Raw genomic sequence first — 23,002 nt, forward strand, 5'->3', positions numbered from 1 at the left:
TGGGTGAAAACTTAGCCTTTACCTTTAGTAGCGGTCAACACCTATCCGGTTGTTCAGTGATGACGCGACGAATCCTACTTCCGGGTCTAAAGTAGTCTGCGTTTAATATGGCTTTTGTGTTGTTAACATGTTTAATGTTATGTATTTTCTTCTATTTGATCTCAAAAAGCTCCTAAAACAGTCAGTGATCCCTGTTGACCTCCCTCAGCTTTTATTACCACTAATCATTTATTTAAGCTCAGTTTTTAAAACCTTAGGATGTAACTACAGCCCAGCCCATGCAGCAGTATATGAATGACTAACCTCGTATTGTGGATGGATTATCTCAGTTGTTCTCCTGGCTGAAGTTTGGTCCTTTTACAGCATCCTGCCATGCGATTACATTTGTTCCTGACCACCGAGAACACTCACGTTAACTTTTATCGAGTGGAAAAAAAGTTAGCTTGTTTATATTATGCTAACATAGCTGTGTCGCTAGCGGTCACGTAGCACATCATTATATACCAGCTAGCCCAACTTCAGTAACCCTACAAACGTCACTGCTGTTTAGTTTTCTGTCTTCATTCATACTGGAAGTGATAGCAGAGCTGTACGTTTTAATTTGTTTCCAAAACCCCGCAGTCAGGACATGGTATATTGTATTTAGATAGAAGCTAGCAAGCTAACTCCCTGCTAACTTCTAACTCCGTTAAATGTCATACATTCTGTTTTCATGGATGCCTGGATGTTAAACTCAATTGTTACACCTGGTAGAGCAGAACGCTGATCATTTTATTAAAGATGAAAGACTTTAGACAGTTTTTCAACTCTCAGTAATGCCATAGTGATCGTTTGATATGTGAAAAATATGTGCAGTTTTATAGACAGCCAAAAGTTATTACAAATCATGGAGAATAATGCCGAAAGTTATCAGAGAAAAAGAGGCGGTTGTGGTTAGCGAAGCTAAACCAGGATCTACAAGGCAAAAATCTGGACAACATCCGAATTTGTTCCACTCATTTCTTTCCTATAGTTAAGCATACTTAATAAAATATACTCGAAGTATGCTACTTTTTGGTAAGGGATGATATCATACAGTTAAGGTTTGGCTGATTAAAGATGTTATTGCGTTACTTACTTTGGCATTCACAACACATCTGTCACTGATGACTTGATACTGCATCTCCCTCACCCATCCACACACCATCTGGTTATAGGCCTCCAAACTTTTATAAGATTTGAGGTCTGCTGTCTTCTGGGCAAGAAAACCAGGTAGTTGATATCAAGATACGCAATAGATGGAAGACTCTCCGGCTCGTCATTGATCCAAGATGAAGGAGCCAACTCGTTTGGATCTGCACACAAATAAAACCTAACTTTTCCAAATATCGTGCCCTTACCTGTGGACCAAGTCCTTCCCTGTATACCTTTGCATCTATAACGCATTTTGAGGAGCTTTTCTGTGGTTTCGGACATTGATCCATTGCAGTGGTTACCTCCGAGTGCCTCCAATATGGCCGCACATGCAGGTTACCACCCAGAACGTGACGTGACATTACCAATAAGTTTGATGTGTCACATGGCCCTCTTCCTATTGAAAAAACAAAAGTTGTATCCATGATGGCTGACTTCTGAATGGCCACCATGGTCACCACCCATCTTGAGGAGTTTGCCCCCTCACATATACTAATGTGCCACAAACAGGACTTTAATATCACCAACCATTCCCATGTTACGGTGTATCCATATAAATGGCCCACCCTGTAGATTGTACTACAAGCTGTTTTTGAGATACATATTAGAGTAGAAGTGCATGAAGTCCAAATTGATCTGCTGTTTTTCCTTTTTGTTTTGTTTTGGATTTTTTTAGCTTTAGCTGAAAATGAGCACATATATCGGAGATAAGAGTTTGTGTGTTTGTCAGCTGTTTGTGTGGAGTTGTTCTTTATGTTCACCTCAAATCAACCTGAGTGTCATTTCTCTTTAGTTCTGATCTCAGTGCTGAGCTGCAACCAAGGTCAGTAACCTTCTTCTGTCACAGTTTAAACCTGAGAAATGCTCACTGATATGACCTGATTGGGTTCATCTTTGCAGTTCTAACAAAAATATATCAGTTTTTTTGTTTGTTTGTTTTGTTATTTTAACCCTCACAGCTCGTCTGACTGTAAGTCCCAGCAGCTCTCAGTTTTTTAAAGGAGATTTTGTGTCTCTGAGCTGTGAGGAGGACGACAGCTCTGCTGGATGGACTGTGAAAAGAAGCACAACAACAACTATGATCACTCTTTGTGGAACGGAATGGGGAACACCAGCTGGTTCTTCCTGTAACATCAGCTCCATTTCAACATCTGACAGTGGACTTTACTGGTGTGAATCCAAAAATAAAGCAAGTAACAAGATGATCTCTATCACAGTCACTGGTAAGCTGAGTGTGTGGAGTTAGTGTTGATGAAGCTGTGTGTAAATGGATGAAATGCTGTAGTTTGTCTCTGTGTTGAGGTGGATCAGTGATCCTGCAGAGTCCTGTCCTCCCTGTGATGGAGGGAGATGACGTCACTCTGCTCTGTAAAACAAAGACCACTCCCTCCAACCTCCCAGCTGCTTTCTATAAAGATGGCTCCCTCATCAGGAAGCAGCCTACAGGTCACATGACCATCCAGCATGTTTCCAGGTCTGATGAAGGCCTCTACAAGTGTGACATCAGCGGTCATGGAGAGTCTCCATCCAGCTGGATCACTGTCACAGGTGACACACTCACCTGTCTGTGTTTCTGCAGGTTTCAACATTCACAATGTGACGACAATTAATGACTGTGTTTGCTTTATTTTAGAGAGAAACACCACCACACCTCCACCTACATCCACACCTCCTCGATCACTCTCTCCTCCTGTTCTCTTTGTGTTGCCATCTGTTGGATCAGTGTGTGTTGTGGTTCTACTGGTGTTATTGGTTCTGCTGGTGAAACGATGTGTTCACAGGAAACCTGAAGGTGAGACTTTCTGATTTTCCATGTCTGAGTTTATTTGGTAGAATAAAGTTCGCATTCATGATGATCACAGTAACAACTTTCTTAAATGCAATCTCTGTTTACATATTTTAATTTATATTATTGATCATTTTGAATCATTTCAGCAGATCAAGAAAAAACTGGAGAAGATGACATCCTTACTGACATCATGTGCAGTATAATCAACATATCAAAAAATCAACAAGCGCCAATCAGAGAAATCCGAGGTAGTGGGCTCGTCTTCCAATATAGGAAGTTTTTAAGCAGGTTTCATCAGATTCGACTTGTGATTTTACACACACAGTTTCTCACATGCTGGTGACCTTGTGGCTTAAATGGCATTTCCTTTCTATTTGGTCATAGATTTTAATAAAACTGCCCAAATATCTGTTAGGAGGCATTGCCAGGAAGGCCACTGAGTGGGTAGATTTCCTTTTAGAAGGACTGTCATGCAGCTTTACAATGTGAACAAATTTATGTTTAATTAAGGAACTGGAAATGTTTGAGAATGTGTGTTTTGATCATAGTTTGGACGATGAATAACATCTCTGATTTTTTCCTCTTCAAATGTATCAGGCACACAGTTGAATATGAAGGTAGAAGAAGATTAGCACTGTTGCTGACTTTGATGATATGATTATGGGAACATTATGGAACATATGAGGGAAGTTCAGAAGTGTAAAAATGTGGACTGTTGTAACAGTAAAACAAGCAAACAAAACTTGCTAAGTGTAGTTATGAACTTGTTTCCTTTGTCTGAAAATAGGTCAGCTTAGTCAGTTCTAATTGCCTTAAGTGTCACACTGTGAGTGTTGTTCACTGTGAGCTGGACTGTGTGTTTGTGGTCTGTGGTTAACTGAAGCTAACAGCTCTGCAGTCGTCCAGCATCCTGTTTCTGATAGAAAGAAACACTTCAGCTGCAGGTGTTTCAACACAGGACTGTTCATTTTAAAATTAATTTAAAAGCATTTCCCAGTCTCTATAACGAATCTGACGTCTATAACGTTGATAATTTAGTCGTTTCTGTACCATCCTGACACGTTGAGCACATGTTGATGATTCCAGTTAACTGTAGTCTGAAGCTGCTTCTCACTGCAGTTTGTCCTAGTTTGGACAGTAATAATGGTTATACTGTGAGAAAGTGTTTGCTTTGTGCTGAGGTGAAGCAAGTCAATCTGTACTGAAGGCAGGAGCAGCTTTGTGGTCGTCCGCTTTTCTTTTTCACAGAAACGCCCCTCAGCTTCATGTGGCCAATCTTTTTTTTTTTTCATAGCAGTGGCATTAAGATTAAAAAAAAACTATGAAATGCTGCTGTGGTTTTTTAAAGTTGTCGCTTATTCTCTTCATGATGCAAAATTAGGGTAGAAAGTTTCCCACAGCTCTGCTATAGTATAAAAGTTGTGCAGTTGTTATACCTGTTGTAATTTCACATAATTCTGATTGTTTACTTCTGCAGAGACGGATTCAGATGCAGTCTACTCAGCAGTGAAAACTAAAAATGACAGTTATGGACAAAAAACTATCAGAACAAGAAGGGCCAGGTAACTCACCCTGTTTCCAGCAATAATGCTTAGCTAAGCTTAAAAAAAAAAGAACAACACACGATTGAAGCTCAGAGCTCTGACCCAGTTCACACTTCAAATGCAAATGTAAATAAGAGAGGCATCAAGGTCTTGATTGAACTACAAAGCTTGTAATCATGTTTCCTGTTGGGTTTGTTTTTTTGTTTTTTTTAACTGTATATGTTTGTGTTCAGACTTTAAACCAGAGCCAGACGTTGTCTACTCTTCACTGAAGTTGTCAACCAGTCCAGCCACTGACGTCCAGCTGCTGGTCTCTAACTGGGCCCCACCACACGTTAAAAAAATATTTTTATTCTTTATGCTTTTGTAGAATAGAATAGAACAGAACAGAGTAGAATAGAATACAATGGAATAGAATAGAATAATCCTTTGATTGTCCCACAAAGGGAAATTTGGTTGTAACAGCAGCAAGAAAGACATTGTAGTCATTCAGTGTGTCTAATAGAGCTCTTCTATCTATCTATCTATCTATCTATCTATCTATCTATCTATCTATCTATCTATCTATCTATCTATCTATCTATCTATCTATCTATCTATCTATCTATCTATCTATCTATCTATCTATCTATCTATCTATCTATCTATCTATCTATTTATTTATTTATTTACTGGAATCAGTTTATGTAGTGAGGTTTGCACCCATTAATTTATGCCCACCACAGCATCATTCAGGTTGAGGTCTAGACGCTGATGCTCATTTATGACTCTAGTCTAGAGTATATTAATATACAGAGAAGTTTGTGATAGCCTCAATTACTTTCAGGTGACCCGTTCCCGTCACTGCAAAACAAGCCAAAAATCATCACCCCTCCACCACTGCGGACAGTACAGTATGATGTATTTGTGATGATATCCTGTGTTTGGTTTTATCCAGACATAGTGCTCTACATTGTGTCGGATATTTTCCTTGAGTAGTTCTTTGGGTTTAATAAAGAAAGTCAAATGGAAAGTTTGGCTGGTTTGGTTCTGGCTGATACACACTTGTGTTTATTGTGAAAAATAAATGAATCCCAAAATGAGTTAAACTGTAGCCACATACATAAAACAGCAGGAACTCCATTCAGTGGCTGTAAAACAAACTTCCAAAAGTAGTTAAATTTTCCCTTTACTCTGTTTATTTGGATTAAGGATTGGATATACAGAAATGTATTTGGTAGCATTTAATGCTCCTCTTCCATGGAAATGTAGTACCACACTCAGGACTTCACCATGAAGACAAAGAAGTGTTTTATTGTATGAAAACCTTCAAACCTATATGACCCAGGCTGGACTTCGTTCTGGATCACAGCACAGAGCTCCTCCTTTCAAACTTCTCAGTGAATTTACAAAGGGACATGACTCAGAGTTCAAGTCTGCTTCTACCTACTGGCAACACTGAGCATTACAGCAGGGCAGCTGCTTTGTAAATGCCAGCAATATAACCTCTTAACATCCACCAGTTGAAAACATTAATATGAATAATACAGTGTTATTGATGTCAGCTTTTCATGTAAAAACTGTGGAAGATTTTCAGTTAATTTCCACACAGCATATCTTTTTAAACTGTGGGAGAACACACAATCCCATAATAGCAGCTGAAGGAAGTTAGAACCCAGAACTTTGTAGGCTTAATGCAACAGTGCTCGCAAAAACTGCATCACAAACTCATGTAATGAGGTTGCTCTATATTGTTTCTTCTTGCTTCGATAATGTAGAAATATTACTCTTTGAAAGACGATAAAACATAGGTATTAATGTTCATATCTTTAGTCTGAAAGTGCAGTCATGAATTTAAATATCCTTCCAATAGTTACAAATTTTCTTCTCTTCCAGCTTTGGCGTACTATGATATACCAGTATACATAAAATGCAATTAGGGATCTAAATCTCTTTGACACTGCGATACGCCAAATTACAAAAGAACTGAAACTCTGTGGAAACAGGTCTTATGCAAAAGATGATTGAAATTGAGAATCCAACTAAAGCCATCTGTAAAGGATGAGACTGTGTGATTTTTATATGTGTAAAGTTCAAAGCAAAGGGCAAACTGAACAGAGATGCCATCAGGCTAAACCTTTGTGTACAAAGAGTCAAATGATGAGTCAGATGATCATGGGACCGAACAACAGGTTCTCTTATTTTAAAGCACTGAGCCATGAAAATGTCATGATGTCCAACATTTAAGAACAGTGAGGATGTTTAAACAGAAGCCTGGGTTATAAGGTCACCTGGACTCATCTGGAGGTATAAATCTCGGTGTTGCCAACATATCAATGCAAGGATGTGTGAGTTATTAAAATATTTCCAAAAAATATTTATTACAACCTGATGAGGAAGCCCTTAAACAAAGACTGCCCACAGCCTGTTTCAGGACCACTATAGACATATAAACTCCTAAAAAGTCACAAAGAATAAGGAAATTTGTGTTTGATCAGTTATATTTTGATTGTAACAATACATTGTGCCAGAGAAAATTTGACAATTTTGTGATGGTTTCAACCCACATACTCAACTCTGCTATTTAACCCACAAATCTATTTACCTTACAATTATGAGATAAGTTAAAGGGAAATAAAGAGGTAATACAACAAGCCCCACGCGCAGGGCGATCCGTGATAGCTAGCTAACTGAGATTTGCTGCGTTAATACGGTTATGATATTAACGTCCTTTTAATAAGATTAACGCTGATGGTACTAATTTAACACGGTGGCACGGTGGTTAGCACTGTTGCCGCACAGCAAGAAGGTCCTGAGTTCAATTCCAACATCAGGCCGGGGTCTTTCTGTGTGGAGTTTGCATGTTCTCCCCGTGTTTGCGTGGGTTCCCTCCGGGTACTCCGGCTTCCTCCCACCGTCCAAAGACATGCAGCTTGTGGGGATAGGTTAATTGGATAATCCAAATTGTCACTAGGTGTGAATGTGCGAATGAATGTGGGTGTGAATGGTTGTCTGTCCCTGTGTGTTGGCTCTGCGACAGACTGGCGACCTGTCCAGGGTGTACCCCGCCTCTCGCCCTATGACAGATGGGATAGGCTCCAGCGCCCCCCGCGACCCTGGAAAGGATAAGCGGAAGCGAATGGATGGTACTAATTTTAATATTAAGTGACTCTCACTGATGATCTGCTTGTATCCATGTCAAGATTTAAAGTCAAATATCTCGCTCAAGTGGCAACATTGAAGGGTAGCATTTCAACAATCTGTGAATCATAGTGTTCCAGTCAGTCATCAGTGTGTCTCTGCACAGCTGTAATTAAAATGTGTTCAGAGGGCCTCAGTGTCTGAATGGTTCCAGTTCAGCTCCATAACAGCAGCGTCCCTCGTTCGATTCCTGTGTTTCACATCATACTCATCAGTGAGGTAAGCAAGATTTTATTTATACAGTCCCTTTAAAGGGAAATATTAAAAAGTGCTTCACAACCAAAAATACTAAAAACATCACACCCAAAAGAAAGCTTTAACCACTAACACATTATAAAATTGAATGAACCACTTAACGGTTATTTGAATTTGTTCATTAACGAAATCACAGCTCATCAACACCAGACTGAGGGAATCTTTGACACTGACATTGAGTTTATATTTTAATATAATTTAGCATAGGCATCTGTACACAAGTAAAAAAGCGAGTTACCCACCACCGCCTTTGTACCAACAGAAAAAACACAGACTCAGAGGAAGAGGGCGGGCTTTACTTGGTGTCAGTGACAGAAATGAAAAAAAGCTCAAATGAGTGAGAAGGACGATGAAGGAAACATCTGTGCTGTGTCTGCTCTGTAAGTAGAATCTCTGTGTTTGTTTGAATTCTTGTACTTTGACTGTCTGCTCTCCTGATAACTGATGATGGAGGAGAAGACATGAAAAACAAATCAGGCTGAATTCAAGTTCAAAACACCACGAGGACCAACTGCAGGTCTGAACTGACTCTTTATCTTTGCTCAGGAGTCGAGGAAACACAGCAGGCAGTGAAAAGATCAAATCATTCACTCATTATATCAACACAGCTGCACAGTGGACACATGACTTTACTGTGTAAAAGTAGTGTTTTATATATACTTAGAACATTCAATGCACACTATCAAAACAATAACTTTAAGTGTTGTTTTTTAAAATATAATCTTAGAGTCAACATAATTAGTCCGACCTGTGTGAACTGCTTTGAGTGTTTAACAATCAAATCAAATTCACCAACAAAACTTTTTGTTCTATTCAATTATTAACAAAAACAATATATAAAGATCTGTAAATTATATTCTAAAGTGGCACAACAGCACATTTGCTGAAAAAGTGGTGAGAACTTATTTTTTAAATCATCTAACAGTACACACGTCACAGTGGTGCAGTGGTTCGAGTCAGTTGTGATGTTTGGTTAACTGCTGATTTTAGGTCTGAATGTGACACAAATCTTTCTAAACAATTGGCCCAAATTTAGAGACAAAGTGCCAGGACATGTGTTATTTGAATTGGTTCCAGAGTTCATTCTGTTTGAACTAGTCAAGATAGATTCTACGTTTAGTTTTTTTGAGACCCCTAGACCCAGAAGAGTGTATTATCTGTGTTTGTCAGCTGTTTGTGTGGAGTTGTTCTTTATGTTCACCTCAAATCAACCTGAGTTTCATTTCTCTTTAGTTCTGATCTCATTGCTGAGCTGCACAACAAACCAAGGTCAGTAACCTTCTTCTGTCACAGTTTAAACCTGAGAAATGCTCACTGATATGACCTGATTGGGTTCATGTTCCACAATGGAGCTCACATATAAAACTGAAGAAAAAAATAAAATCTAATCGTTTTTCACTTTAACCCTCACAGCTCGTCTGACTGTGAGTCCCAGCAGCTCTCAGTTCTTTGAAAGAGATTTTGTGTCTCTGAGCTGTGAGGAGGACGACAGCTCTGCTGGATGGACTCTGAGGAGAAACACAGCAACAGACAACAGAGCTGAGTGTGAGGAATGGGGAACACCAGCTGGTTCTTCCTGTAACATCAGTCACATCTACTCATTAGAAAGTGGAGTTTACTGGTGTGAGTCCAGAGAGGGTCCCATCAGTAACATGGTTAACCTGACAGTCACTGGTAAGCTGAGTGTGTGGAGTTAGTGTTGATGAAGCTGTGTGTAAATGGATGAAATGCTGTAGTTTGTCTCTGTGTTGAGGTGGATCAGTGATCCTGCAGAGTCCTGTCCTCCCTGTGATGGAGGGAGATGACGTCACTCTGCTCTGTAAAACAAAGACCACTCCCTCCAACCTCCCAGCTGCTTTCTATAAAGATGGCTCCCTCATCAGGAAGCAGCCTACAGGTCACATGACCATCCAGCATGTTTCCAGGTCTGATGAAGGCCTCTACAAGTGTGACATCAGCGGTCATGGAGAGTCTCCATCCAGCTGGATCACTGTCACAGGTGACACACTCACCTGTCTGTGTTTCTGCAGCTTTCAACATTCACAATGTGACGACAACTTAATGACTGTGTTTGCTTTATTTTAGGGGAACACACCACCACACCTCCACCTACATCCACACCTCCACCTACATCCACACCTCCACCATCACTCTCTCCTCCTGTTCTCTCTGTGTTGTCATCTGTTGGATCAGTGTGTGTTGGGGTTCTACTGGTGTTACTGGTTCTGCTGGTGAGGCGATGTGTCCACAGGAAACCTGAAGGTGAGACTCAGACTTCCTGATCTTTCATGTCTGAGTTTGTTCAGTCGAATAAAGTTCACATTCAATATGATCACAGTCAAACGTTCTAACATGTAATCTCTGTTTAGATAATTAATCTAAATGGATCATCTTAGCAGAACAAGACAAAGCTGGAGAAGATGAAGTCATCACTGACATCATGTGCAGTATAATCAACATATCAAAAAGTCAACAAGAGCCAATCAGAGAAATCCGAGGTAGTGGGCTCTTTTTTTCATCATAACAAATTTTTACGCAGATTTTATCTTTTGATTTTACACACACATTCTTTCATGTGCAGACTTCACAGCTTAAATGACATTTTCTATCTATTTGCCGTAGATTTCAATAAAACTTCCCAAATATCTGTTTAGAGGCGTTGCCAGGCAGGACACTGAGTGGTTAGATTTGCTTTTAGAAAGGCTTTAATGCAGCCTTACAATCTGAGATAATGTATTGAAAGTAGGAGTGAAGATAGTCAGGGAACTGCAAACATGTAACAATGTGGGTAAGCAAACATTTTCCTCCTCAGATTTAAATCTAAAAGTTAGTTTAATATGAAAATAAAATCAGATATAGGTTCATGAACACTTGCTTGTCATTATGATGTGTTGGGTTAAGAGGACATTCTGGATTATGTGTGATCATGTATTTTTATTTCAGTTTGTGTAAAATTGTGGATTGTTGAACAGTAAAATAAAGATTTTTATGATTTGACGCTTTCACAATAAATCGTTTATGTTTATAGATTATAAATGAATTTTATTTCTTTATGTAAAATTTGATCAGTTTTGTCAAATATAACCGTCTGTCTGTAAAGTCTCACATCCTCTAATCGCCTGAGCCAAGGTGTGAAACTGGGTGTGGGTCCCAATCAGCCAGAGTTTCAGGTGTGTTCATTGTGAAACCTGGCCCCACCTTATCATGCGAATTCCTGAGGGCAGATGGCCCAGGATGGCCCACTCACATCCTGGGCAAGCAACTTAAAGAAGTCCAGACGCTTTTCTTTGCAAGCTCCTTTGACTAAAGTCTCACACTGTACTTACTGTTGTTCACTGTGAGCTGGACTGTGTGTTTGTGGTCTGTGGTTAACTGAAGCTAACAGCTCTGCAGTCGTCCAGCATCCTGTTTCTGATAGAATGAAAACACTTCAGCTGCAGGTGTTTCAGCACAGAGCTGTTCATGTTAAACACAGGAAGGAACACGGAGACATCATTTGGAAAATGATTTCTTTAAACTCTGCTCACAGACCATCATGAATTCAAAGTGAATAATTTCATCAAGGACGTCTTTTTATAGTTTTATGATGCTAACATTTTATGATGCTAACATTTTAAATCCAGTCTTTCTCATTCTCCAAAATGAAAATTAGAATCTGGCTATAATAAAGTTTATAATTATCTTGTTCTTTATGGCATGTTGACCAGATACAGTCATCCTGCTGATGATTCTAGTTTACAGTAGTCTGAAGATAGTGAAGCCTCTCAACACAGTGTCTCTTGGTTTGGCCAGTAATAGTGTTGATGTTGTGAAGGTCTTTGCTCTGTGGTGAAGTGCATCAGTGTGCACTAAAAGCAGATGTTTGCAGCTTTGTGGTTGTCCTCTTTTCTCTTTCACAGAAACATCCTTCAGATTTATGTGGTCAGTTTCATAGCAGAGATGTTAAGATAAGAAAAGCGTGTGAAGCTCAATCTCTACACTGTGCAACATTATGAATAAAAACAACCTTTGCAATAATATGAAAGTCATACCGATTTTGTACAATGTCAAAGGTGTTTTATTTTGCAGAGAGTTACTCAGCTGCAGTCTACTCAGCAGTGAAAACTGAATATATGAGTAATGGACGAACAGCCATCAGAGCCAGGAGGACCAGGTACAGCCGCTCTTTAACTTTAACTTTAAACAAGCTAGCTGCTCCCCCTGCTCACCATCATGCTAAGCTAAGCTAATATAATTGCATCATATCTCGAGCTCAGTCTGAACTGGGACTGTGTGTGATGCAGAGAGGTGGAGATTGTAAATAATGTAAGTAAGAGTGTAAATAAGAGAGCAAACGAGGTCTTGATTGAACTACAAAGCTTTTAATCATGTTTTCTGTTGTTTGAACTGTGTGTGTTTGTGTTCAGACTTTAAACCAGAGCCAGACGTCGTCTACTCTTCACTGAAGTAGTCCACCAGTACAACCACTGACGTCCAGCTGCTGGTCTCTAGTTGGTCTCCCCAGCACTTCAAACTAGAGGACATCCACAAGTTAATAATATATATATTTTTAATATGTTTTTATTTAACTTGTATATGTTATTTTATCTTATCTTTTACGTGAATTTGCTCTAAAATTTCAAATGTGAACAGTAAATGTTAAAATGTTCTGGTGACTGTGGTTCAGATGGTAATTTGATTGGTAGTTTGTCAGGTGATTCTTGGGCAGGATACTGAACTTTGAGCTTCCCCCAATGCATGCATATGAGTGTGTCTGTGAATATTACAATATTTATCCTTGCAATAATGTATGTGTGAATGAGACTTGCAATAGAAAGTGAAAGTGCTTTGAATGTTCCTCTTGCGTGTTTTCCTCATGTGTTTCTGTGAGTCTAAAAAGATTTAAAACGGAAACTTAAATAAACATCAAACCACACCAGACTGAATTTGTGAATTCATGTGAATCAGAACCGACTTATTTTTCGACCACATCTCCTGAACCACCAATCTCCTGTTAAACCGCTCACCATTGAACTTTGGAATTACTAATAACTTTTAAATTCTGCTGCCATCTGCTGGTTAATCTAAGTTTTACAGCAGAGCAGCTGCTTTATAAATGACAGCAGTTTAACAGCCAAACATCAAGCAGGCAACATCAACCTACTTTGTATTATGGTTACATTTTACTCACACGCTAAAGAAGAGTTTCAGAAACTTAAATATGCCACATTTTAAATTGGTCCTTCGATGCATTTTCCAGTACGCAAGGACATAAAGGTCAAAAGCTGATGAAAAAGGGAAAACGGCATGCCATGCTGGATAATGGAGGACACTGGCAAAAGTAAAACCACAGAAAAATTAATCAGGAGGGATAAAACTCAACATGGTTATCACTATTTTTTCTCTTAGTGTAGAAGTGAAAGAGGAGAAGTATCCATTGCAATGCCAAAGTACTAGAGGGGGACACAAGGCGAAAGCTGGTCTTTAAATCCGCTGCAGTAAAGAATTTAAGGCAAACAGGTAACAAGGTCAACAGGAGAGACTCCGCCTCTGGGCAGGGCCAAACAAGGGAACCAGACAACCTCAATCTCTTCTTCACCTGCAGAGAGAGACAGAGGCAGAAATGAGGAGGGAGAAACAGCAGATGGCCATGACAAGAACAACATAGATACCTGCTATCACACTCACAGACTTTCAGCTTCCTTTATCAGATTTTAAACTCAGGGATTCTGTGATTCTTGAAAAATACCACCATCTTTTGGACATTTATCGCACTTTAAATGAAGAAGCAATGTCTGCTGTAACGTCTGCATCTCTCTGCCTGACTTTACTGTCTGTCTGCCTCTTGTTTGTCTCTGCAGGTGAGATTGAATTTCTGATTGATAAAATAATACCTCTTTAAGAATTCTGTTCATGGTTTAAAAAAGTGTGTTTAACTGTATGACCTGCCAGATATGCCTAAAGTTAAAGAGTTAAAGCTTAATTCTGACTGTTCCTGCTCCAGAGCAGTTTCAGCAAACACTGTGATTCACAAAGAAATGTGGCTTTCTTCCAGGAGGAGAGTTGAGTCGTTTAACAGCATTAACACTCTGTTTACCCGAGCTTGTCCTCTCCTCCTGCTACACCTGCTTCGTTTCCTCATACCTACAGGTCATGTCAAAGTTCACATCAGAGCACATCTGATATCTGCTTATCTGCACAAGTTTGTGTTTTTCAAGCATAACGAGTCAGGTTGAATCAGTTCTTGCACAGCAGTCTGTCATTAGCACAAGGATGGGTGCAGTAATCAGTTGGCAAAAAAATAATCTTTCATAAAAGCTTCTCATTGGGACAAAAAAGATCTTTATTTTTGAACTAACTGCATGACCTTACCTTTCACTATTCACAGAAAAGTGTCACTGTCATTGAATTTCAAACAGCATTAGTAGCTAGAACAGATATTTAAAAATGTAAAACTTGAATTTAGTAGACTTCGCTGCAAGATTCCAGATTAATGCTCCATTATCAGTCGTTTGAGTGAAGCATAAATTGCTGTTCTGAGCTTTACTGCCTACCTTTGCAAGCGAGATTCATTAGGATTCCCTTGCAAAGCTAGGCCATTTGGATGGAGGTCATCAACTTTTCTTCTTGATCAGGCCCAGTGAGCACTCACTTTTCACATAAAAAAGAGAGTTGTTGGACTCATCATTTCACTCTTCTTCCACATACAATGGATGTGACCCCAAACACAGAAATGGATGGTTGACCACTTAGTGCTGTGCACCAGTGCATAGTAGACCTCCTCTGAAACTTGATATTTGAAATATGACACAACATTAAAAGCTGATTTCAAATCTAAAACTATCCCATTGGCTGATCAACATGGGTAAGGGAATTATATTAGTTGGTTGCCTGATTGAAGAGAAATGTATTTAAATGAATGTGCCCCTTGTGTTTGTCTGAAGCAATTTACAGTAAAAAGCTCACTTATCTCGCAGTAGCTCCCAACTGTGTAGTGACTGGTTTTACTTGCATCTCTTTAACCACTCTGTTGTTTCCTCTTTCAGACCAGAAAATCATCATAGCTGTGCCGGGACAGACGGTCACTCTGCCATGTCGAGCTCCAAACAGCGGCAACCCCATCATAGCTGCAGAGTGGAGCAGAGCTGACCTGGAGCAAGAATATGTCCTTTTTTACCGGGACGATAAGCTTGATACAGAAGAGCAGCATCCGTCTTTTAAGAACCGGGTGGATCTGCAGGACAGACAGATGAAGGATGGAGACGTGTCTCTGATTCTGAAGGATGTGACGACTGATGACTCGGGAGCATACGAGTGTTACGTGGTCCAGAGAGGAGCGAACCGCAGGAAGAGAGCCAGTCTGGATAGTGACCCCATCAGCACCACCTACCTGACTGTTGTTCCTCCAAGTGAGTTGGTAGAGTTTAGTTTATTAGTAGAGTTGAAGCTGCTTCCTGGTTGTTGATGTCTGAAGTTTTTTGAGTTAAACATGTAGCAGAGGTCCAAAGCTTGGATCTTTGTGCCTTGTATTTCCTACTGGCTGCAGCCTGTAGAACATAAGTGGACAAACATATGTTCTTCTTAGATGGCCACAGTAACTTAGACAAAGTTGGTAAAGGGCTACATGTTGAAGAACTAGTTAAAAATAAACATGATACATTTTTTTTTTTTGGCTGCTATAGTGATCAGTTAGACCTTTAACCTCTCTGCTCTGTGTTGTTTTGTCTTTCAGGCCAGAAAAACATCACAGCTGAGTCTGGACAGAACGTCACTCTGACATGTCGAGCGCCAAACACTGTCCTCATACCAGGTGTAGAGTGGAGCAGACGTGACTTGAAGGCACAATATGTGCTTTGGTACTGGGAAAAACAATTTGTTCCATATTACCAGCATCCATCTTTTAAGAACCGGGTGGATCTGCAGGACAGACAGATGAAGGATGGAGACGTGTCTTTGATTCTGAAGGATGTTACGACTGCTGATAGGGGAACATATGAGTGTTGTGTCGTCCATGAAGTAAGAGAAGGTAGAAAGTTGGCCATTTTAAAGACTGAGCCCATCAGCGTCATCCACCTAAAGGTTATTTCACCAGGTAAGTCAGTGGAATTCATTTTGGCTTTGGACACATTCAGTTATTGTCAGAGTTGTTTGGCTGTGAACTGATAACTCAAAATGCATAAAAAGATGTTGCCTGTGATCAGAAGTGAAGCTTGTGTATACCTGACACCTCACACCTATTTCTCACCTGCAGGTCAGCCAGGAGGACACGGAGAGGATGGAGCTGTTGGACTAACAGTTGTTATTGTGCTTTCTATTGCTCTTTTTGCAACTATAATATACTACATAAAAATGATAGAAAATACAGAAGGAGAAAAAAACAGCACTTCCCAGACGAGCAGCAAGCTGAAACGTTCCACTCGTGTCACTCGTCCCACCTTTCGTAGCAAAAAGACAGATGCTTCCAAGACAGATGTGAGTTCACAGTGACGGGAATCCAGCAGACAGTAGTCAGCTGTAAATGTCTAACTTATCTTGAGTTTGTTTTTTCCATCTTTGGAGTTTTTCTGGTTCGGATTGGTGGCGTTTGGGAGTGGGTACGTCTAGTCTGCAAATAGTTAGAAATCAACCATCATAATAATAAGTTAAAATGACAGTTTTCATCGTTTTCCTTTGGGGGACACGGAAATGTCTTTGGAGCGCCTAAATGTTTTTCTATGGAGGAAAAGAGTTGTGTTTGTGAAGATCATGAGAACATTTCTGTAGTGAAGTTACCTGTTTTATCAACTTTCTTCATCAGTTTTGATGCATTTTTTTGTGCCTTTCCCCAGTTTATATCGATTGTGTTATTTTATTATTAATAAAGTGTGAACATGTGCTAATGTTGAGTGTGATTTCATAAGTCCTGCTGTGAGGTTTTTGACTGTCTGTGAAGATGCTGGCTCACAATGAAAACTACACTCGTCACTCATTGTAAAAAAAATTATTTATTTAGGATTACTTATATATTATATTATGTGATATATTTATTACTCTCATTTCTTTCAGATCACAAAACCATGAACAGAAAAAAAACCTGTGATAAGAGCCTGGATGAAGGGGCAAAGTCAGCACTTTTCAGTTGCAGTGAAAATAAAACAAACAAACAAAAAGAAAGAAAATTGAAAAAAAGAAAAACCCACCAATGATAAAATCTACCTCTGTTACCTTTCTGGCACTTAGGCAGTTAGACATTCTTTAGATTCCTACAGTTTACAATCTTGAGATCAAGGTTTAAAGCAGAAAAAAATGATGCAAGTATTTCCATCACAGTCGGATTAAAATCTGTTCACTGTAAAAAAAAAAAAAAAAAAGTAAGTATTTGGGGAGGTGAACCTGAACCACTCATACTAGGTCAGTTCTGATAGATCAGAGAGTTACTGGATCTTATCTGACATCTGTTTCTGCCTGGTTACAGTTGATGAGTAAGAGACAAAGAAAGGTGTTTTGCCGTTTTTTTTTTGTCAAACTTGTTTTGTGGACTCCCGCATGAAAATACTGCTTAAAACAATTAAAGGAGCACTTTAAAAATAGATCAGACGTCAAAGCTCATGCTAGACAGGTATATGATATGGAGTGGGTAGCGTGTTAAAAGGGATGCCACATAGTTTCATGGAAATGAAACTTATCTAGTAGACTGAACTTAAAGAAACATCAAACATTAAGGTGAAAGGATTATGTGGAAGGCTGGTCCATTTTTCAGTAACTCATACTGGTGCTCAGTTTGGATGGCTCCCATGTGCTTGTATGTCTACCTGACAACATCAGGTCATGCTAATGATGGATGGTGTCTCCTCCGAGACCTGGAATAAGGCATCACTGAGCTCCTCGACCATCTGAGGTGGACCGAAAATTTAATGTCACCGAGGTGTTCAATTGGATTTTGAACCGGTCAGTGGCATCAATTTCTTCAGCCTTCAGGAACTGCCTGCATACTCTTGCCACATAGCACTGGGAATTATTGTGCACCAGGAGGAACCCAGGATCCAGGATATGCCAGACCATCACTGACCAACAACCAACTGCCAACCTGTGTAGGGTCCAGGTATAGACTCGTGCTACCAGCAATGACACTGACCCCAGCCAAATGAAAAACTAGTAAAAAAAAAATCAGAAAAGATGAGGGGGGTTGAGTTGCCTGATTGTTGCTAAACTCTGATTTAAAAAAAGACTGTATCCGTTTTTAAAGTTTAGTATTTTCCCATCTGTCCATGAAATGTTAAGTGGTGAAAAAGAAAAAAGAAATTCTTTGTGGCACAATATTATCAGGATCAATAAAAATAAAATATGCATATCAGTGTCACTGGGTCTGGGCCTCTTTGCTTAGGCTGCTGCCCCCGCGACCCGGCCTCGGATAAGCGGTTGAAAATGGATGGATGGATGGATATTTTAAAATAACTTTCATGTTTCTTGTAGCAGAAATATGTCGCTCTGCTGTAATACACCAAGATTACCAACAGATGGCGGAAGACTTTAAATGTGAATCTGCATCACTAGCCTCAGTGGGAGTTTACAGAGTGTGTGGGCTTTGTGCTGACTCAGGAAAAAGGAAAACACGATTTAAAAAATATCTTCAGGCTCAGTTTGAGTCACAAGCTGATGAGTTTTTGAAGTTTGTCAGACACCGAATCATCTCAGCTCTCTGTGTTCATGTTAAACTACTGAGTGAATCTCCGTGGAGGAGGGGCATTTAAAATACAAACATCCAAACAGCGATCTCTAAACTGATAGCCATAGTTTTACTCTGCTTCCTGTTACACCACATGACTGGAATTAGTGCAACTGTCAAATATAATGAAATTATAAATCTAAGCTAACATGTTCAAGTGGTTACTTTCTTTTTTTATGAAATAAAAGTCAAAATTATGACTTTTTAGTCACATAAAACTAGATCGTGATCATGAAATTAATTTAAATCAAGCAATTAGCTAAAGGTTGAAAAATCTGCCATCTTAGTTTGTTTGTGTTGGTTAGTTTCTAAGTGACACACACAGTTTCTGTGCAGTTTACATAACACACAATGACAGGATTACACAAAGGCTTTCCTAAACTCACTTCACTGAGTTCACTGACTATAGTGCCAACACTCAGGACTTACTCCAGAACTTTCACATTACAAATCTTACACCTTCCTTCATTAATGAGCTTTTAATGTGAAAGTACCCCAGCAAAAAGCAGCATGTTTAATAGAAATGTCTGTACAGTGGTGACTCTGTTGTCGTTGTTCTGATGAATCAGAGTTGTAAATATGAGCCTGTGTGTGTATCTGTGTTCCTGTTGTAAACAAGAAATGTGCAGGTAATGAGTCAGCTGCTACATCTTGACACACCAATCTTCTATTCTAGGTCAGGTTTTGTTTATTAAGGAACACACCCAGCTCTTACTTCTAGTTCCCCACCCAAACACAACACTGGATCCGGCCCTGACTCCTGCTCATGTTGCTGAAACACTTCTTGATCATTTTAAGGAACAGTTCAAACTTTCACGAAACAGATTATAACAAACTGAGAAGTGCTGAGAGTCACAGCCAGGTGAGCTGTAAGGGTTACAATGAAAAACTGATGGCCTGTCATGCTTCTGTCTTCAACTGTCACTCAAAGATTCAAAGAATGCAGGGGAATCTCTGCATACCAGGAAGAAGCTGAAAAACAGGATCTCAGGGCTCAGCTCTGAAACACTTCCATCACTCTGACTCCACCTTTCTCAGAATCCATTCATAGAGAGCAGCTGAAGGCATCCACCCACCCGCATACACCTGGTAAAACTCTCAATTCCTTTCACTTTATCTGATAAGTTGTAGTTTACTGAGGTTTTTATCTCTGGAAATATTCACATCATTCTAGGTCATCTGTGTGAAATGCCTGCTGTAGCGTCTGTGTCTCTCTGCTGGACTTTACTGTCTGTCTGCCTCCTACTCGTCTCTGCAGGTGAGATTAAACTCATTTTATACCAAACAGGATTCCCTCATGTTTTGAACAGCCTCTGTTTCTGGACTCTCCTAAATCATGTTGTATTAGGGCAGTGAAACACATCTGGAATGGGGTTTTGTTGCTGTGTATCTATTGCTTTCAATATATTTGTTTCTAAGATCCAGTACAGTTTTACTGTTATGTTTATGTGCACAGTTAAAAGACTGCATTTTTATAATGCAAATATCTTTGGTTCTTTTTTCTTGTTTAGATGTATTATATTGTTTTAGTACTGCGTCATCACAATACATCAGTTGGTGTATGTTCTGACTGCATGAGTAAAGTAGCTCCTCTATTTTATTCTATTTAGCTAAGGTTAAGGACCAGTCAGATCTCAGCTGGACATAGAATCAAACCTAAATCAAAAATGATTTAAGCTCTTTTTTCAAGAACAGATAACCAGCAGATGAGGATCCAGGAACATAGATAATAAAAACTCTACCTGCTACACTCGGTTTTTATCTGACTCTCGCGGCCTCTTTTTTTCATTTCCTCATACCTGAGATTGTTTTTCCATACCGTGACATACCACTGCATACATACCAACCTCGTCTAGTCACAGAAGGTATGCCGTGTCACATCTTATAGACCTCATTGTACCATATCACCCTATTAGAGCACTTCGCTCTCGCTCTGCAGGCCTACTTGTTGTTCCTAGAGTATTTAAAAGTAGAATGGGAGGCAGAGCCTTCAGTTTTCAGGCCCCTCTTCTGTGGAACCAGCTTCCAGTTTGGATTCAGGAGACAGACACTATCTCTACTTTTAAGATTAGGCTTAAAACTTTCCTATGGATCACTCATTGTTTCTTCTTCACTCAATATGTCTGTGAAGCATCTCAGTCATCCAGGTCATGGTAATCTAAGGAGCTTAGAAAGAAAAGCGACTGGACCTCTTTGCGTTTCTTGAAGACGTTTCCCCTCTCATCTGAGAAACTTCTTCTCAAACATCTTCAAAATCTCAAAGAAGTCCTTTCACTTTCTTTCCAATCTCCTTACTTCATTTACTATGTGTTTGTACACCTCTCTGCATTTAAGCATTTGTTACTATTAATCTCTGGCTCTCTTCTGTAGCATGTCTTTTGTCCTGTCCTTCTCCCCTCAACTCAAATTAGCCGCACCTCCCTGAGCCTGCTTCTGCTAGAGGTTTCCCCAAGTTAAAAGGGAGTTTTTCTTTCCCACTGTTGCCAAAGCGCTTGCTCACAGGGTGGTCGTCTGATTGTTAGAGTTTCTGTATTATTAAAGTATCTTTAACTTACAATATAAAGTCCCATGAGGTGACTGTTGTTGGAATTTTTGGCTATAAAGATGAAATTAAATCAAATTGAAATGAACTGGATTAAAATACAGCCACCTCTGTGCCAATGAAAACTGGAAATTTAAGTTCAAAACAGTGCATTAACTCATGAATTTCAGTTCCTTGTACAGCCCCCTGAGCTCTCTGCTCTGGTCTCTGTCTCACTGGATGCTGTTTTAGTTACTTTAACATCTCGGCTATGTGTTGTTTCCTTTTTCAGACCAGAAAAACATCACAGCTGAGTCTGGACAGGACATCACTCTACCATGTCAAGCTCCAAACAACAAAACCATCAAAGGCGTTGAGTGGATCCAACCTGAACTGGAGCAAGAACGTGTCCTTTTTCACTGGGATGAAAAAGTTATTCCAAGCAACCAGGATCCATCGTTTAAGAACCGGGTGGATCTGCAGGACAGACAGATGAAGGATGGAGACGTGTCTTTGATTCTGCAGGATGTGACGGTTAATGACACTGGAACATACGAGTGTCGTGTCCTTGTGAGGGGAGGGAACCGCAGGAAGAGAGCTAATCTGGGTGGTGAACCCATCAGCATCATCTACCTTCATGTTGTTGATCCTCCAGGTGAGTGAGTAGAGTTGAGTGTGTGTGATCAGAGGTGAAGCTGCTTCCTGGTTGTTGATGTTTGTTTCTAAAGATGTTGTTGATGAGACTTTGTAGAAAGCAGCTGGTCTGAGTGATGTGATCAGAGTGCAGTAGATAATGTCTGACAGCAGTTTGAAGAGGAAATGGATTCTGTTCTGTTCTTCACTCATCACCTACCTGACAGCTGACACCTCACACCTGTTTCTCACCTGCAGGTCAGACAGGAGGACACACAAAGGATAGAGGGAAGATGGTTGGAGGTGTTGCTCTGCAAGTTTTTGTTGTACTTCTTGTTGTTGTTAGCTTTGTGATTTTACTAGAATACAAAAAAAGACGAAAGCGCCAAAAGCGACCACGTCGTTTTTGAACAGCAGATTCAGTAATGTTAAAACCATCTAATCCAAGGATGTGAATCTTATATTTAAATGTACACAGTTTCCCCACTAGGGGGAGCCAAGGAATTATAATCAACACAACTGGAAGAATGCATAGGAACAAGAGGCAAAAGGAAGGACTGAAGCCAAAGACAGACACATGTAAAACTAAATGAGGACGTGGAAACATAAACATGATACAGAAACCAAAAAGTAACGACTGTGGCTTGAACACGTAACTTCCAGAACCAGAACTTAGAATATAATGGAAAAAAGGTACAAACTCAAAAAACAGAGTCAGGAACTGTGACAATTACTGTCACAGTTGTTTCCTATTCTTCTCAACAATTTTATTAACATTTTTCGCCCACATTCCTGTTTTATTTCCATGTGGGTTAAGTTGTTATGTAGACCAAGGTCATTTAAATGAATGAAGATGAGCTAAATCCTCTGCTCTGTTTGGTGATTGTTTTAAAGCTTAGTGTGAATGTTTTTGTGGGTTTTTATTTGCTGTGTTTGTCATGTACTTTTGTTTTTGTTTGTATTTTATTTATTGTTTTATACAATAAAATGTTTTACTGTGAGAAGTTTGACTTTCGACAGTGAACAAAGTGAAACAGTGGTGAGAACGAGCACAGAGTTCTTTGCAATTTGAGTCATCCTTTATCATGTACCAGTTTGAAGTTTAAGCTTCATGGTATCATTGCAGTGCGGTGTGCTTGCTGTTACTATGTACCTACAGTGTTGATTTAATGCAGAAGCACAAGTTTTACGTTGTGGGGTGAAGTCTTTATGTGCTACTGGAG

The 23,002-nt window shown here is 39.6% G+C and overlaps 4 protein-coding genes across 5 annotated transcripts; all 4 read left to right on the forward strand.

Moving 5' to 3' along the window:
- Positions 1–1,768: 1,768 nt before the first annotated feature.
- Positions 1,769–5,009, forward strand: LOC146578693 (uncharacterized). 2 transcript variants are annotated; one of them, XM_085268982.1, is made up of 6 exons: positions 1,769–2,396; positions 2,476–2,721; positions 2,807–2,965; positions 3,109–3,210; positions 4,440–4,524; positions 4,740–5,009. In XM_085268982.1, the coding sequence occupies exons 1-6, from the start codon at positions 2,252–2,254 to the stop codon at positions 4,744–4,746; spliced, it is 744 nt and encodes a 247-aa protein (XP_085125108.1). In that variant the 5' UTR covers positions 1,769–2,251; the 3' UTR covers positions 4,747–5,009. The 2 variants fall into 2 exon arrangements, with proteins under 2 accessions (XP_085125108.1, XP_085125109.1); XM_085268983.1 differs by having other exon boundaries at positions 3,112–3,210.
- A 3,248-nt stretch (positions 5,010–8,257) lies between these two features.
- On the forward strand, positions 8,258–10,684 carry LOC146578694 (Fc receptor-like protein 5). Its single transcript, XM_085268945.1, has 6 exons — positions 8,258–8,321; positions 9,175–9,210; positions 9,355–9,615; positions 9,695–9,940; positions 10,027–10,203; positions 10,341–10,684. The coding sequence occupies exons 1-6, from the start codon at positions 8,291–8,293 to the stop codon at positions 10,463–10,465; spliced, it is 876 nt and encodes a 291-aa protein (XP_085125071.1). The 5' UTR covers positions 8,258–8,290; the 3' UTR covers positions 10,466–10,684.
- A 2,866-nt stretch (positions 10,685–13,550) lies between these two features.
- Positions 13,551–16,784, forward strand: LOC146578695 (matrix remodeling-associated protein 8-like). The gene is made up of 4 exons (XM_085268889.1): positions 13,551–13,781; positions 14,967–15,329; positions 15,653–16,012; positions 16,172–16,784. Exons 1-4 carry the CDS (start codon positions 13,712–13,714, stop codon positions 16,405–16,407), a joined length of 1,029 nt encoding a protein of 342 aa, XP_085125015.1. The 5' UTR covers positions 13,551–13,711; the 3' UTR covers positions 16,408–16,784.
- Positions 16,785–19,681: 2,897 nt separating this feature from the next.
- LOC146578696 (coxsackievirus and adenovirus receptor homolog) lies at positions 19,682–23,002 on the forward strand. Its single transcript, XM_085269083.1, has 4 exons — positions 19,682–19,714; positions 19,800–19,883; positions 21,439–21,801; positions 22,038–23,002. Exons 2-4 carry the CDS (start codon positions 19,814–19,816, stop codon positions 22,187–22,189), a joined length of 585 nt encoding a protein of 194 aa, XP_085125209.1. The 5' UTR covers positions 19,682–19,714; positions 19,800–19,813; the 3' UTR covers positions 22,190–23,002.

The sequence above is a fragment of the Mchenga conophoros genome, linkage group LG3, assembly GCF_057382185.1.
Source record: "Mchenga conophoros isolate Kocher_MC1m ecotype Shallow Benthic linkage group LG3, M_conophoros_male_GT1.1, whole genome shotgun sequence".
Taxonomy (NCBI): domain Eukaryota; kingdom Metazoa; phylum Chordata; class Actinopteri; order Cichliformes; family Cichlidae; genus Mchenga; species Mchenga conophoros.